This window comes from Thunnus albacares, chromosome 14 (genome assembly GCF_914725855.1).
Source record: "Thunnus albacares chromosome 14, fThuAlb1.1, whole genome shotgun sequence".
NCBI classification, from domain to species: Eukaryota; Metazoa; Chordata; class Actinopteri; order Scombriformes; family Scombridae; genus Thunnus; species Thunnus albacares.
Genome location: NC_058119.1, coordinates 1,093,370 through 1,108,427, shown reverse-complemented (window position 1 = coordinate 1,108,427; position 15,058 = coordinate 1,093,370). Strand labels below are relative to the sequence as shown.

General features: G+C 39.2%; 2 protein-coding genes across 2 annotated transcripts; one reads left to right on the top strand and one right to left on the bottom strand.

Annotated features, from left to right (window-relative positions):
- Positions 1–1,210: 1,210 nt before the first annotated feature.
- On the bottom strand, positions 1,211–3,037 carry borcs7 (BLOC-1 related complex subunit 7). Its single transcript, XM_044372816.1, has 5 exons — positions 2,873–3,037; positions 2,123–2,185; positions 1,790–1,833; positions 1,681–1,701; positions 1,211–1,566 (listed from the first exon to the last, which is right to left on the bottom strand). The coding sequence occupies exons 1-5, from the start codon at positions 3,002–3,004 to the stop codon at positions 1,515–1,517; spliced, it is 312 nt and encodes a 103-aa protein (XP_044228751.1). The 5' UTR covers positions 3,005–3,037; the 3' UTR covers positions 1,211–1,514.
- Positions 3,038–3,954: 917 nt separating this feature from the next.
- On the top strand, positions 3,955–14,629 carry LOC122997279 (steroid 17-alpha-hydroxylase/17,20 lyase). The gene is made up of 8 exons (XM_044373326.1): positions 3,955–4,354; positions 4,478–4,616; positions 5,973–6,208; positions 6,613–6,699; positions 10,121–10,339; positions 10,833–11,002; positions 11,204–11,307; positions 13,072–14,629. The coding sequence occupies exons 1-8, from the start codon at positions 4,040–4,042 to the stop codon at positions 13,350–13,352; spliced, it is 1,551 nt and encodes a 516-aa protein (XP_044229261.1). The 5' UTR covers positions 3,955–4,039; the 3' UTR covers positions 13,353–14,629.
- Positions 14,630–15,058: the final 429 nt, after the last annotated feature.

Here is a 15,058-nt window from a genome sequence, read left to right as displayed (position 1 = left end):
TATCACTCTTCATTCTTACACAGATTGAATTGACTAGCTGACTCAGGGAAGGCCAGTATGTCCGCTGTATAAGTGTTGTGAACTATCTGCCCTCAGCCAGCTCATGCTGTTGCACACATGCACAAGACTCAGCAGCATGGTCTCAGGGACACTGTCAGGGCCAAGCAGCTGTTTGCCCTTCAGGCTACTGATAAGTTTGTCCCTTTGCTCCTTATCATGAGTCTGAGCTGACCATGCAGCTAACAAAGCACTCTCTCAGCTTCATGAAGAAATATTAGTTTCATGTAGAAAATGTTTGATAACTTTTCATTTTATGTTGGCTGACAGCAGACTGGAGTTTGGAGTGTACCACTGGAATAATTATACCCTCTCCATCTTTAATTATAATCAGTTAATAACTTAATATTGATATAACATTGATTTTAATGCATAATTTAAATGCATTTAACTAGACTTGCAAGCAGGTATATTTGGGTAAAACTAGGTGTGCAACTCAGAACTGGAAGTACATTGACTCCACCATATAGAGCTTAAGCTGGTGTTTCTACACGTGATTATTTGTACATCTTCCTGCAGTGCACACTTAGATCTGCTCCATCCTTGAAACACAGGGGCCATGAATTGTTATTCATCTTCTACAAGAGTGGTGAAATATCTCCTGGTTTCATTACTGTTCTCTCAAAACCTAAAGAGCAGAGATGAATATATGCACAATGAAATCCCTTACCACTTACACGTTTTAATACATGAAGTGACCTGAAGTGAGTAGCAATTGGATCTGGATAAAAAATAATATTAATAAACAACAAATAAACAAAAAAAAAGAATAGCGTTCCAATTCTCTGTGCATTTCAGACATTATTGTAAATTCTCATAGCCAACAAAAACAAATACAATCGGGTTTAAAAAAAACAAACATTTGTACAGTTCACGTGGTAAATTTAGTGACTCTTGCTGCACTAAAGGAATTAGTGCTTAGTTATTAGTAGAAAAGGACATTATACTGAATTTATCAAGACAGCAGTTCAACATGGAGGACTGGGGAACAGGGGAAATAGAAATATATGTCTGTTGCAAATATAGGCCTGGTTCTCTTTGCCGCTGGGGGCCTCTAATTGAGAAATGAAGGTATGTTACTGCTCTTTGCAGTGATGTGCTGTTTGATTTGTTTCACAGGGTGGCATTATGAGGAGCAGAATACAGATAAAGGTGACATTGACAAGGTCTTTAATAAATAGATTGAATACAACTGATAAAAACAGAGGAAACTCAAGAAAACATCTTGGGGATCTTTGCCCATGAGCAAGGCACTGTGTTTGATACAGAGCGGAACTTCCCTTTCAAACTGCTTAAATGAGTCCCACATAAGTCCAGTGACAGTTCCAACAGTATGTTATAAAGTAAAAATATGGCAGATTATCCATGTGGTCCAATGTTAGACTCTATGGAATCCTGCTGAGACAGCGTTGATTAGCACGTCATCGTCTGATGAAGGCTCCGTGTCTTCTGCTCTGTCACTTCAGTAGGTGTCTCAGCTGGTCCTGCAGGTTTTTAGAGTGCTCCACACTGCCAACACATGAGAGTCAGTGCAACGTCATCAGCTTGTGTTATGGCTTACTGTTGAGACAGTGATGTAAGATGTTTCTACTAAAGAACAAACAGTGGAGAGTTTAGACTTACTTCTTCTGGATGGCCTCCTGCCTGAGTGACAGACAGACAGTTTCAGTATTTAACTTCCACAGTTTGACATATTTTTACACATGAACAGCAACAGGTAGTCAATACTCACTGATATTGTAAATGTGTGGTGATGATGGACATTTTTCTCAGACTCTGGAAGACAGATGATAACCATGTTGAATTGTGTGAATTATCCCACAAATGAGAGCACATAACTTTACCTTTTATTACATCATGTAAGTGTCACAAACACTCAGTGACCAGAAAATGAGAAAAACCCTTTATAATGTAATGTAATTGAGACTCTCTTAGAGCGGTGTTGATATGACTCCATAGTTTTTGAGACTGTAGATTGTGGCGCTGTTGTCTTCCTTGATACTGAATAGAGTTTCCAATATTTTGTCCCCCCCCCGTGCCGTGTTAAACAGGGCTGGATACTTACATCCTCTGAGTGCAGGATGGCGTCCTCCTGGATAACCATATTTCTGGCTGCTTGCCCAAGAAGCTTGAAGAAAAAATAAATAATCAATTCATCATTTGATCTCTAAAATGTCACACAGTTTTTTAACCAAGCTGATGTCTTCACACTGTCAGTTCCATACACAAAGATATTCAGTTTAATATCACATAAGTCAAAGATAGCAGCACGTTGTCCCCACTGAGAAGGTGGAACCAGGAATCTGGGATTTTCTGCTTGAAAATGACTTAAACGATTTACAGATTCTTAATATAGCTGCGAATTCATTTTCTGTTCAGTTGGTTTTAGCTTTGGTGACGTCAGTTACAACCAACAGTCTATGTGAACAGCTGATGATGGACAGGTGTCCAGCTGTCACTTCATATTCAGCACTGAGTATAGTTTGTTATTTGTGTTTGCTTGTATTTATTAGAAATATTATTGCAACACACCTTCACTAACTAAGCGTTAAACGCCTTCATCGAGGCCAACGAGCTACATGACAAATGAAATCATACGACTAAATCTGCATTAGCAGTATCAAGTTAACCAAAATAAAAACTAAAGCTCATTTCTCCACATGAAGTCGTACTGTTGGAGTCGTTGGGGATTATATTGGCTGGGACAGTTAGTGGGACAGCTCTGTTTTGAATTGTCCTGTCGGTGTTCCGGTTGCTCTGTTAGCTCTTTTAATGAAGCTGCTAGTTAACGCTTTACGTTACTTTGGGGTTTTACCTCTTGGCTGCGGGATCCCTTCAGCACCTGGCGGGTCAGTGCGATCACATCCCCGCTACAAGAGCCCACTTTATCGGATAATAAGCCTTTGACAGACTGACCAAACCGCGGCTGAGACTCTGCTGAAGCCATTTTCTGTTTGGCTAGCTACGGTGCGTGGGCAGGGACAATATACACAGCACCGCGTCCGCTATTTGTTTCACTTCACACTTTAAACTGTCAGAATGCGGTTTAAGACGCATTCTGACAGTTATGAAAGATACATCTATATAGATATATCTTTGTAGACTGGCGATTGCATAGACTATAGACTCTCATAATGTATGTTTGAAAGTAAATTGTTACATTTTAACTATAAATAGGCATATGTAAACTATGCATGATATTTCTGAATAATATTTTGCGCTACTATAGATTATATGGGAAAATAAAAGTATACAGTAAAAACTTCTATAACGGTGAAAAAATCATTCAGATCCTTAACCTGAGTAAAAGTAGAAATACCACGGTGTAAAAAAATACTCCACTACAAGTAAAAGTCCTGAATTCAACCTCAACTACTTCTTAACCATCAATACTAATGTAGGCTACTCATTATGCAAAATTACCCCTTTCATGATTATATATCATATTATTGTGTTATGTATTTAAGCAGTTGTTTGACTTGGGGCTGATTTAATTCTTTTATATATGGTTGGGTGGCTTAATATATACCAATGTATCATGCTTTATAAACTGATCATATGTTTTTTTATGTAACCTGCAAAGTAAAAATGAACCATATCTGTCAGATAAATGTAAATGGAGTGGAAATGTAAAGGAAAATGAAAGAAAGTCAAAATACATATAAATACATATACATATAAAGTACAAGTACCACAAAATTGTACTTCACTACCATAATGTATGCTAAATAGTTACTTTCCCCCACTGCTGATTACACTTTAACAGTGTCCATGTACAGTATATTGAGATGTTCAGTGAATCATGTATTGTCTTATCTTGTTTAAATTGGGAGGGCTTAAAACATTCAGAGTCAAGGATGTGGCATTGAAAGAGCAGCATAAAACGGTGGCCCTGCTGCAGCTCAGAGCCTTCTTGCACAGCTCCTCTCAGTAATGCTTGGCCTCCGCTGAGCCAGACCCCTCAGGGCCCTCCGCTGCAGATATGGCTTGGTTTCTGTGCCTGTGTGTGCTTTTGGTCATGTGCCTTGCTTTGTTAGTGTTGCAGCTGAAGCTCAGGATGTCCCCACATGGCACCCAAGTACCTCCCCACCTCCCATCACTCCCCCTTATTGGCAGTCTGCTCAGTCTGCGAAGCTCACACCCGCCTCATGTGCTTTTCAAGGAGCTGCAGGAGAAATACGGACAGACATACTCTCTGAAGATGGGCTCCTACAATGTCATCATTGTCAACCAGCACACACATGCCAAAGAAGTCCTGCTGAAGAAGGGAAAGATATTTGCTGGGAGACCTAGAACTGTGGGTATACCTCTTCTTCATTGTCTTCATCATTTTAGCAGAAGCAGTTATAGTATGTGCACCACCTTTTTTGTAGACATTTATGTTTTCTGGTTTTTCCACCCTGTCCTATGTGTGATGGAGGTAACCACAGATGTTCTGACCCGAGATGGGAAAGACATCGCCTTTGGAGACTACAGTGCTACCTGGAGGTTCCACAGGAAAATAGTCCATGGAGCTCTGTGCATGTTTGGAGAAGGCTCTGCCTCCATCGAGAAGATCAGTGAGTACAGTTCATTCTACACTTCTAACAACACTGCTCCTCTCACTTCATGTTATACTGGTTTTATACAGTACATGCCTCATAGATTACAGCTCAGCAGCTATGTTTTTCTAGAAGCATTTTCCAGTTGCTGTGGATAATCCACATTTTTTACTGTGAAGAGTTTTCATAGAGTTAGTTTCTACCAAAGACAAAAGTCTCAGTAAAAACTGTTACAATTTGGGTGAACTAGCCCTTTAAAATTGGATGAACTAGCCCTTTAAAATTGGGTGAACTAGCCCTTTAAAATTTGACATTATCATCTGCAATTTAAAACTGTACATCATTCTACCACTGAGCATTCTGCTTTTTTCAGAAATGATGATATGACTATTGTGCTGTGTGAATTAATATGTGATGTGATTCTTGTCTGTACAATAATGATGATGGAACTATAGCGGAATCAAATTCTACCTGCTCAGCTGTGTGTTCACTGGGGAATTGAATTAAATTTTGGCTGGATGCAAGACATGCATAGGAAGACAGTGGGGGGGGGGCTTTGTGTATACAGTCTATACAGTCTTTCAATTCAGGATTTATACCTGAAACTTTACAGTTTTTAAGATACATTACGCCTGCCAAAATAAGGTTGCATTAATAATGCTCTATGCAATGAGGCAAGCTAAAGCTCTTTGGACATAACGTTAGTTGCATGCAGAGAAGTGTTTTATTGTGTGCCTGGGAAAAACAAACCCATTAAAGCCCCTGCATGTTCTCAGATTCATTTGATGGCAGGTAGGCAGCAAAAAAATACATTTGAAATGTAGATTAATTTCATGTGTTGCTCCCTGTGCATTTACTCTGTCCACATATGGGGCTATTTAGTGTAGGAACCCTTAAACTATATTTTTCTTCTCCTCAACAAATCCCATGAAAATCCCATGACCCAAACCAACAATGTGTTAATCCATGTCTCAGTACTTTCTTACTTCTCTACCCTGTTTGTGACACTCCAAACTATTGCTTCCTATTGAAAAAGTTTTAGTTAAAAAAAGGCTCAATAATTTCCCAAACAGCTGGTAGTTTTTTAACAAACATTGCTCAAACAGAAGGAAATAGGGCATTTGTTGAGGACTATTCTCAGCGGCGGATTAATACATATTTGGTGCAGTGTATGTGGGACTGAGTCAAACTAAACTACAGTGTGTGTGCTCATGGTAATGACGGAACATGTCACCCAGGGCAGCAGTGTGGCTCATTGATGTGTTTTAATAGTTGGGGACAACAATGGAGCTCTATGACACAGACTTTGATTTCGAGAGAAGGTATTTAACACATCAGTAACTGAAGATGGTGTGTCCCCTTTGTCCTACTCAGTCTGTGCAGAGGCCCAGTCTCTGTGCTCCATCCTGTTTGAGGCAGCAGCTGTTGGACTGGCCCTGGATTTGTCTCCTGAGCTCACTCGGGCTGTCACAAATGTCATCTGTTCACTCTGCTTCAACTCATCTTACCACAGAGGAGACCCCGAATTTGAGGCCATGCTGCACTACAGCCAGGGCATCGTGGACACTGTGGCCAAAGACAGCCCAGTGGACATCTTCCCCTGGTTACAGGTAGATAAACACAAACATTAAGGAGAATGAAGCAATAAGCAGGACGGATTAGGAACATAATTAAAGATTCATCTTGTGTATTTTTCAAATATCCATGTGGTTTTGTCAGGATAATTAACACTTAATTACTACTGATGTCTGTTTCAGTGGTATAAGACCATATTTCCCATAAATCCCAGAAAACTCTTGTATTTTGTCATGATTCATGAGTGTAGCAAATGGAGATATTTTTAAGCTAATACAACCCTCCATCTCAACCTAGAATCAAACAAGAAATATAAGGCTGAGAATACTGTATATAATGATTCTGCTAGTCATATTCACATTACAATGTGTAATGAAAACATGTACACTCATTATATCAAACAAATCAGTCCTCTGATTCAGGCCTTTCTCTGTCACAGATTTTTCCCAATGCAGACCTGCGTCTTCTAAAGCAGTGTGTTTCAATCAGAGACAATCTTCTACAGAAGAGATATGACGAACACAAGGTATGCAGCTTCTCACTAATTCTGTACACTGTGCTGTCACTATTGAGACCAAGAATCATTTTTCTCCTGAAAATCTAGTGAAAACCTCTGCTCTTAATGTCACATCAACAAATACATTTATTTTCATGGTTATTAGCTGAAATGTGACCTGCAACTTTTGAAACCCTATTTAACCATTTCAGCAGCACCATGTGTCCAGACAATACTTTATTTTCTCTAAAAAATAATTTTAAAAAAGTCTTTGTGTAGTTGTAAACCAGAGGCAAGTATACAATACTAAAAAGGGGATGTTACAATAATAAATCAATATATACTTGGGATTAAAAGGGTTTCTGTCCATTTACAAAGTTTACCCAACTCTCTAACTTCTTGGTTCCTTCTTAAAAATCTTGAACATTCTTATTAAAAAATATAAGAACCGTGCTGAAAATCAATCAATCAATCAATCAATTTTTATTTATATAGCGCCATATCACAACAAAAGTCATCTCAAGGCACTTTTCACATAGAGCAGGTCAAGACCGTACTCTTTAATTTACAGAGACCCAACAATTCCCCCATGAGCAAGCACTTGGCGACAGCGGTAAGGAAAAACTCCCCTTTAACGGGTAGAAACCTCAAGCAGACCCCGGCTCTTGGTGGGCGGCCATCTGCTTTGACCGGTTGGGTTGAGAGAGAGAAAGAGAGAGGGAAAGGGGGAGGGGAGACAGAAGAAAAACAATGACAACAACAAACAACAACAAACACAAGCATCAACAGACAGGGAAGGATGCCATCAGGACTGTGAAGGACCGCGAAGGTTCGGCCCGGGACTCAGGTTTTCCTGTGAGATGAGAAAGCACAAAAAACTCCGGGGAAGAAGCAAAGTTAGTGACATGCATTGATGTTACATGAATGCATACAGATGGAGAGGAGGAGGAGGAGAGAGGAGCTCAGTGCATCATGGGAAGTCCCCCAGCAGTCTAGGCCTATAGCAGCATAACTAAGGGCTGATCCAAGGCGAGCCTGGTCAGCCCTAACTATAAGCTTTATCAAAAAGGAAACTTTTAAGCCTACTCTTAAACATAGAGAGGGTGTCTGCACCCCGGACTGAATCCGGTAGATGGTTCCATAGAAGAGGAGCCTGATAACTGAAGGCTCTGCCTCCCATTCTACTTTTAGAGACTGTAGGGACCACCAGTAAGCCTGCATACTGGGAGCGCAGTGTTCTAGTGGGTTAATACAGTATTATGAGCTCTTCAAGATATGATGGTGCCTGACCATTAAGGGCTTTGTAAGTTAGGAGAAGGATTTTAAATTCTATTCTAGATTTTACAGGAAGCCAATGTAGTGAAGCTAAAATGGGAGAAATGTGGTCTCTTTTTCTAGTTTTAGTCAGAACACGTGCAGCTGCATTCTGGACCAGCTGGAGAGTCTTTAGAGACTTGTTAGGGCAGCCTGATAATAAGGAATTGCAATAATCCAGCCTAGAAGTAACAAATGCGTGAACTAGTTTTTCCGCATCTTTTAGGGACAGGATGTGCCTGATTTTTGTGATATTACGTAAGTGAAAAAAGGCAGTCCTCGAAATTTGATTTATGTGGGAGTTAAAGGACATATCCTGATCAAAGATAACTCCCAGATTCCTTACGTTGGTGCTGGAGGCCAGGGTAATGCCATCCAGAGTAGCTATATCATTAGATAATGTGTTTCTACGGTGTTTAGGGCCAAGCACAATAACTTCAGTTTTATCTGAATTTAGTAGTAGAAAATTGCAGGTCATCCAGGTCTTTATGTCCTTAAGGCATGTTTGGAGTTTGTTTAACTGATTGGGTTCATCTGGCTTCATTGATAAATATAATTGGGTGTCATCTGTGTAACAATGAAAATTTATGGAGTGTTTCCTAATAATATTACCTAAATGAAGCATATACAAGGTGAATAGTATTGGTCCAGACACAGAACCATGTGGAACTCTGTGTCTAACTTTTGCCTTCACGGAGGATTCATCATTAACATGTACAAACTGAAATCGGTCTGATAAATAGGACTTAAACCAGCTTAATGCAGTTCCTTTAATGCCAATTAAATGTTCCAGTCTCTGCAAAAGGATTTGATGGTCAATTGTGTCGAATGAAGCTCTAAGATCTAACAGGACAAGTATAGAGACAAATCCTTTGTCCGATGCAGTAAGGAGGTCATTTGTGACTTTCACCAGTGCTGTCTCTGTGCTATGATGTGCACTAAATCCTGACTGAAAATCCTCAAATAAACTATTGTTATGTAGAAAGTCACATAACTGATTAGAGACTGCTTTCTCAAGGATCTTGGATAGAAATGGAAGGTTAGATATAGGTCTATAATTGGCTAAAACACCTGAATCAAGAGTAGGCTTCTTAAGAAGAGGTTTAATTACAGCTACTTTAGAGGACTGTGGTACATAGCCTGTTACTAAAGACAGATTGATCATATCTAGTAAAGAAGTGCTCACTAAGGGTAAGGCTTCCTTAAGCAGCCTAGTTGCGATGGGGTCTAAGAGACAGGTTGATGGTTTAGCTGAACAAATCATTGAAGTTAGTTCAGGAAAGTCTACTGGAGAAAAACAGTCCAAATATATGTCTGGATTTACTGCTGTTTCTAAGGTGCCTGTGTTTGGGGAGAGAACGGTGCCTGTTGAGGGCAGGAGGTGGTTAATTTTGTCTCTAATAGTTAGAATTTTATCATTAAAGAAGCTCATAAAGTCGTTACTACTGAGAGCTATAGGAATACATGGATCAATAGAGTTATGACTCTTTGTCAGCCTGGCCAACGTGCTGAAAAGGAACCTAGGGCTGTTTTTATTCTCTTCTATTAATGCTGAGTAATAGGCGGCTCTGGCATTACAGAGAGCCTTCCTATATGTTTTAAGACTATCTTGCCAGACTAAGCGAGATTCTTCTACTTTGGTGGAACGCCAAATCCTTTCAAATTTTCGCGATGTTTGCTTTAATTTGCGGGTTTGGGAGTTATACCATGGAGCTAACCTCTTCTTTTTTAAGGGGGCGATGGAGTTGAGTGTTTGTCTTAGTAAGCCTGCAGCACTATCAATAAGATTATCAATTTGGGAGGGACTAAAGTTAACATAAGAGTCCTCTGTAGTATTGAGACATGGCAGTGAATTCAGTACTGACGGAATTGCTTCCTTAAATTTATCTACAGCACTATCAGATAGACATTTAGTGAGGACATTTTTGTCTAATGGTGTATAATCCAGTAATAGGAATTCAAAAGTTATTAAAAAACTGATCTGATAAAATAGGATTTTTTAAGGATTATTATTGCACTTATATACTCACATATTTTACTACAGCAAGTAGGTCTATCTGCTAAATGCAAATCCCATGAAATATAATATATCCTATGCTTGTGTGTGCACTGTAAATGAACATGGTGTCCCTCCCAGGCAGACTACAGTGACCATGTGCAGAGAGACCTGTTGGACGCCCTGCTCAGAGCCAAGCGCAGCGCTGAGAACAACAACACAGCAGAGATCGGTGCAGAGTCTGTGGGCCTCAGTGACGACCACCTCCTTATGACTGTGGGAGACATCTTCGGAGCTGGCGTGGAAACCACCACCACTGTGCTCAGATGGGCTGTCACTTACCTCATCCATCACCCACAGGTTAGGCTTGGAGCAGCAGAGGCGTCAGCCTTCATTTAACCATACAGACACACTCTACCTGTAGCAGAGTACACCTGTGACATATTATTGCTCTAAAGTGTGTTTACAGTGACTGTTAACACTTTTTTGGCAGTTTTAAAGTTGGAACTTGTTTGACTTTACAAGCTTGACCAATTGGAAAAGCTAATGCAAAATGCCATAAGTTACAGTTACTTTAATGTCCACTAGATGCTGCTCTAAGGAAACTCTATTAACATTATTACCTGCATCCACACTGTCCACCATCCCATAAAGAGGAAAATGCCAAAAATAATATAGAAAAGTCTGAAATTCAGACAAACCCAGGGACTTGGAAAATTCTATGAATCATGTGTTTGTGATACCCAAACCTCAACCCCCTGATGGATAAGACAAAAACACATGTACATGAATATTTCATTAAAATAATGTGCAGGTTAAGGATGTCTGAGTGTGTGTGTGTCCATGTGTTCAGGTGCAGAGGAGTATCCAGGAGGAGCTGGACAGTAAGGTGGGGGGGGACCGGTCCCCCCAGCTCAGTGACAGAGGCAGTCTGCCCTACTTAGAGGCCACCATCAGGGAGTTGTTACGGATCCGCCCTGTGGCCCCTCTGCTCATCCCCCATGTGGCCCTCAGTGACACCAGGTACACTCATTCAGAGACATTCACCTCTGACAGGATGGAAGCAACTGACCAGTAACTGGTCAGACGACCAGTTATACTGATGCACTGGACTCATTATTTACTTTCTTTCACAGAAGACAACCCTAACCATAACCTGCCCACATGAAACCTCATGGAACACTGTTCCTATAGTCTCACCTCTGTGTGTGTGCCTCTTTGTAGCATCGGGGATTTCACAGTGAGAAAAGGAACCCGAGTCATTATCAACCTGTGGTCTCTGCACCATGATGAGAAAGAATGGAAAAACCCCGAGCTCTTTGACCCTGGTGAGAATCAACTTCTGTTCCATGTATCATATTTTATCCTGGAAAAAGTCTTATTGTTGAACTCAATAAATAACATGATTAATGATGATTATAAGGAGGGGCCCATTTCTGACAGGTCACTGACACCTCCATTGTTATTATGGACATAACATGACTGTTTATAGACTGCACTCAACTGAGCCCGTTTCATTATAGTTCAACCCTGAGAAGATTACAACTCTGGGTAACTAAACATGTTGAGGAATTATGAAACTTAGTAACAAATGTCCAGACATTCATAGTTTGTCATATTAAACGTTCATTTTTATTTTATTCTTTATTTCTCTTATTTTATTTGCACAAAGGTTACAATAAAATATTACACAGTAAAAAATTATGTTAAATTGTGCAGGAGAGGAAGGAAGCGTGAAGGGCTTATACAAAGTCGTCCCCTTCATTTCAACAAGTCATTAAAAACATACTGAGTCATAAAACAATATAACATAAAATAGACAAAAAAAACCATGTATAGCAGTAAATAAGAGAAAAAGAAAGAAAAGAAAAAATAATCAAAACAGAAATTTGAACACTTTAAATGTGCATACAGGCCCAGTCACAAAATTCTGTTTAGATAAAAGATTTTTTTTTTTAAATGTGTTTTAAATGTCACTTTAAAAGGATGATGACTTCAAAGTTGTACTTAGTGAATTCCAGAGAATTTGATTAATAAAAATTGATGATTGGAAGTGTGACAATAAGGTAAATGAAAGTCCTTTGATCGCCTCATTGAATAAGAGTGAATGTCTGACGATAAAAGGAAAATATTATGAAATGTATCTGGAAGGTTCTGCCTGTGATATATGAACATAAACACACGTTAGAAGAGTATTTACCGAAAATATTATAACAAAAGTTTACATTTCTTCAATAAAGGTGCAGATGGCTCTTGGCTGGTGGAGTTTGAAATCTTGTCTGAAATCTTTATCTTGTGACCCTTTGGACAGCCTGACTGCTAAGTTATATTGTATTCTCTGAGTCTACATTAGTTCAAACTAGCTACACGTCAAGCAACTACAACGCACAATGCTGCTTACACACTGATACATCTGTATTAACAATCTATTATGTAATATGTAATAACATGCCAGTCATGGCCATTGTTCTGTAGAACTAGTATTAGTAGTTGTGATACTTTAATTCCATTTTGCTGATAATACTTTTGTACTTTTGCTTAGGTAGAATTTTAAATACTTTAAATACTTTTACTTGAGTATTTTACATGTTTGTATTGGTACTTTTGAAATAAGATGAACTGGCCCTTTAATTCAATTCAATTCAATTCAATTTTATTTATATAGCACCAAATCACAACAAAAGTTATCTCAGGGCATTTTCACATAGAGCAGGTCTAGACTGTACTCTTTAATTTACAGACCCAACATTCGCCCATGAGCAGCACTTGGCAACAGCAGCAAGGACAAACTCCTCTTTAACAGGGAGAAACCTCAAACAGAATCCAGCTCTAGGTGGGCGGCCATCTGCTTTGACGAGTTGGGTTGAGAGAAAAAGAAGGAGGGAGGGGGAGAGAGACAGAGAAGCATAATAACAACAGTAATAACAACGACAATAATAATAATAGAGATATGACTAGTATGACTTTAAGATAAGAGCTTTCCATTTTGTTGCTTATTCATTCAGTGCAATGGAATTGAGAGGCTTCCAAGAACCATGCTTGTCATTTTACCTGTGTTAAGTAATTGTGATTCCCATGTTCCTCCTTTGCAGGTCGGTTCTTGAACAGTGACGGCACAGGTCTGATCATCCCTTCGTCCAGCTACCTGCCCTTTGGTGCCGGGATCAGGGTGTGTTTGGGCGAGGCGTTAGCCAAGATGGAGCTCTTCCTCTTCCTGTCCTGGATCCTGCAGCGCTTCACCCTCTCTGTCCCACCAGGCCACTCTCTGCCCAGTCTGGAGGGCAAGTTTGGTGTGGTCCTCCAGCCGGCCAAGTACAAGGTGATCGCCACACCCAGACCAGGCTGGGAGAGAAACAAACGCCAGGCATGTTAACATTGTCTTTGTTCGTCTTTGACCTCATGCTGTCATTTTCCTTTGTGACCCAGAGTCTGTGTTGCTTTTTTTTCCAGCCAAACATACATCAGACATGCAGGAGTGATCTGTATGCAGATTTATTCTTATCATGTGACGGTTCTGAGCATTATTTATAATTCATTTTACAACTGGTGATTTATTTGAACAAGTCCTGTCTGCTGCCATGGAATAATCTCAGTGTAAAATAGGGAATACCACTAGTTTTATATTTAATAAGTACTCAGAGACTGGATCACTCCATCCACAGAACTGTAGCTGCCAGAATCAATGGAGTACAAATATTTTGATTCTGCAGGTAAGATTCATTTAACAGGTATCCACTGAGCAGAAGTGGGAAACAGATTCCAAGCAGCTATAAAGTCCAACACAAAAAAGCAAAACTCCAAAACTCAGGACGCAAAACGCAGGAAGGCATGATATTTGTACCTAATTTTAAAATGTATTTAATACCTTTGCTTTATGATCAGGCTACTGTAAGGTGGTTTGATAAAAGAGTCTGCACTATGGGTGGATTTGGAGAATGTTGTTTCACTACATAGTCTCAGAGAAGAATCCATCACTACAATAAATGAAGGGACAAAAGGGAGCTCATGAATGCAACTATTTTTAAGAAACATGTTGGTGAAATAACCTCTTCTCCCCACTGACAGAAACAGTACATTCTCAGAGTTGAGACTGAAGATCTCAACAAACCTTCAATCTACACAAATATGTCCTTCTTTATTTATATTTGTGCACTGCAGCTCATCCCTTAATGTACTTAATAACACAAATTTGTTTTTTGCATGTACAGTAAGTTGCAAGAAACATGAATGGATCCATTAGCATCATCAGTGTATGTTATATTGTTGACCTATGATCAACTGTATGTTGAGTTTCAGAATATCTTCAGTGAATGTTTCACTGTAACAAAATGAAGATGCGTATCCTGAAGTCATCATCTGTACTTTAACTAGGACTGTGTGTTTTTATATGTAATGCATTTTAAAGACATTAGCTAAGAGATGTTGTGAAGAGAATTGGAGAGTTAGGAATGATTGTATTTTAAGAACATGTACAATGTATAAATTAGCTTTTTTATGAAGTGAAAATCTTGGTCATTATGATATAGAACCACCTGTAGTTTATTTTTATCTGACTGGCTTGCAAAAGTGTGGAATTTAATTCTGAATGTATATGTAAAAGCTTATAATTATTCTCAATTGACATAAAATTCATATTTGTTGATGAAATTATCTCTGCTGTATTGACTCATGGTGCATTCAGGATCATGTTTCTCACTCACTAATGAAGTTAAGGTATTGTTTGTGATTCTGAAGTGTAGTGATTCTAATTTTCTGTCCTTTGCTGCTGGTAATAAAACATAATCTGAAAATGTATCACAATAAAAGCCACAATAAAAAGGAAGTGAAGGGATTGTGCCAAACTGGAAGGTTTTTAAAGTAAAAAATCAGCAGTAAGTAGTGAGTTTGCATTAACAGCAAACAGAGGCAGCATCAAATAAACCAGGAACTAAAATATAGTAGGCTTGTATCTATCCTTAGATGAGATACAGTAAATGGTATTTAAATAAATCTCTGATAATACATGGGGGTATCTGGTATGAACAAATAAAGGCTGGTCCATAAAAAAGGCAAGTAAATAAGATTGAGGGGTGTGGAATT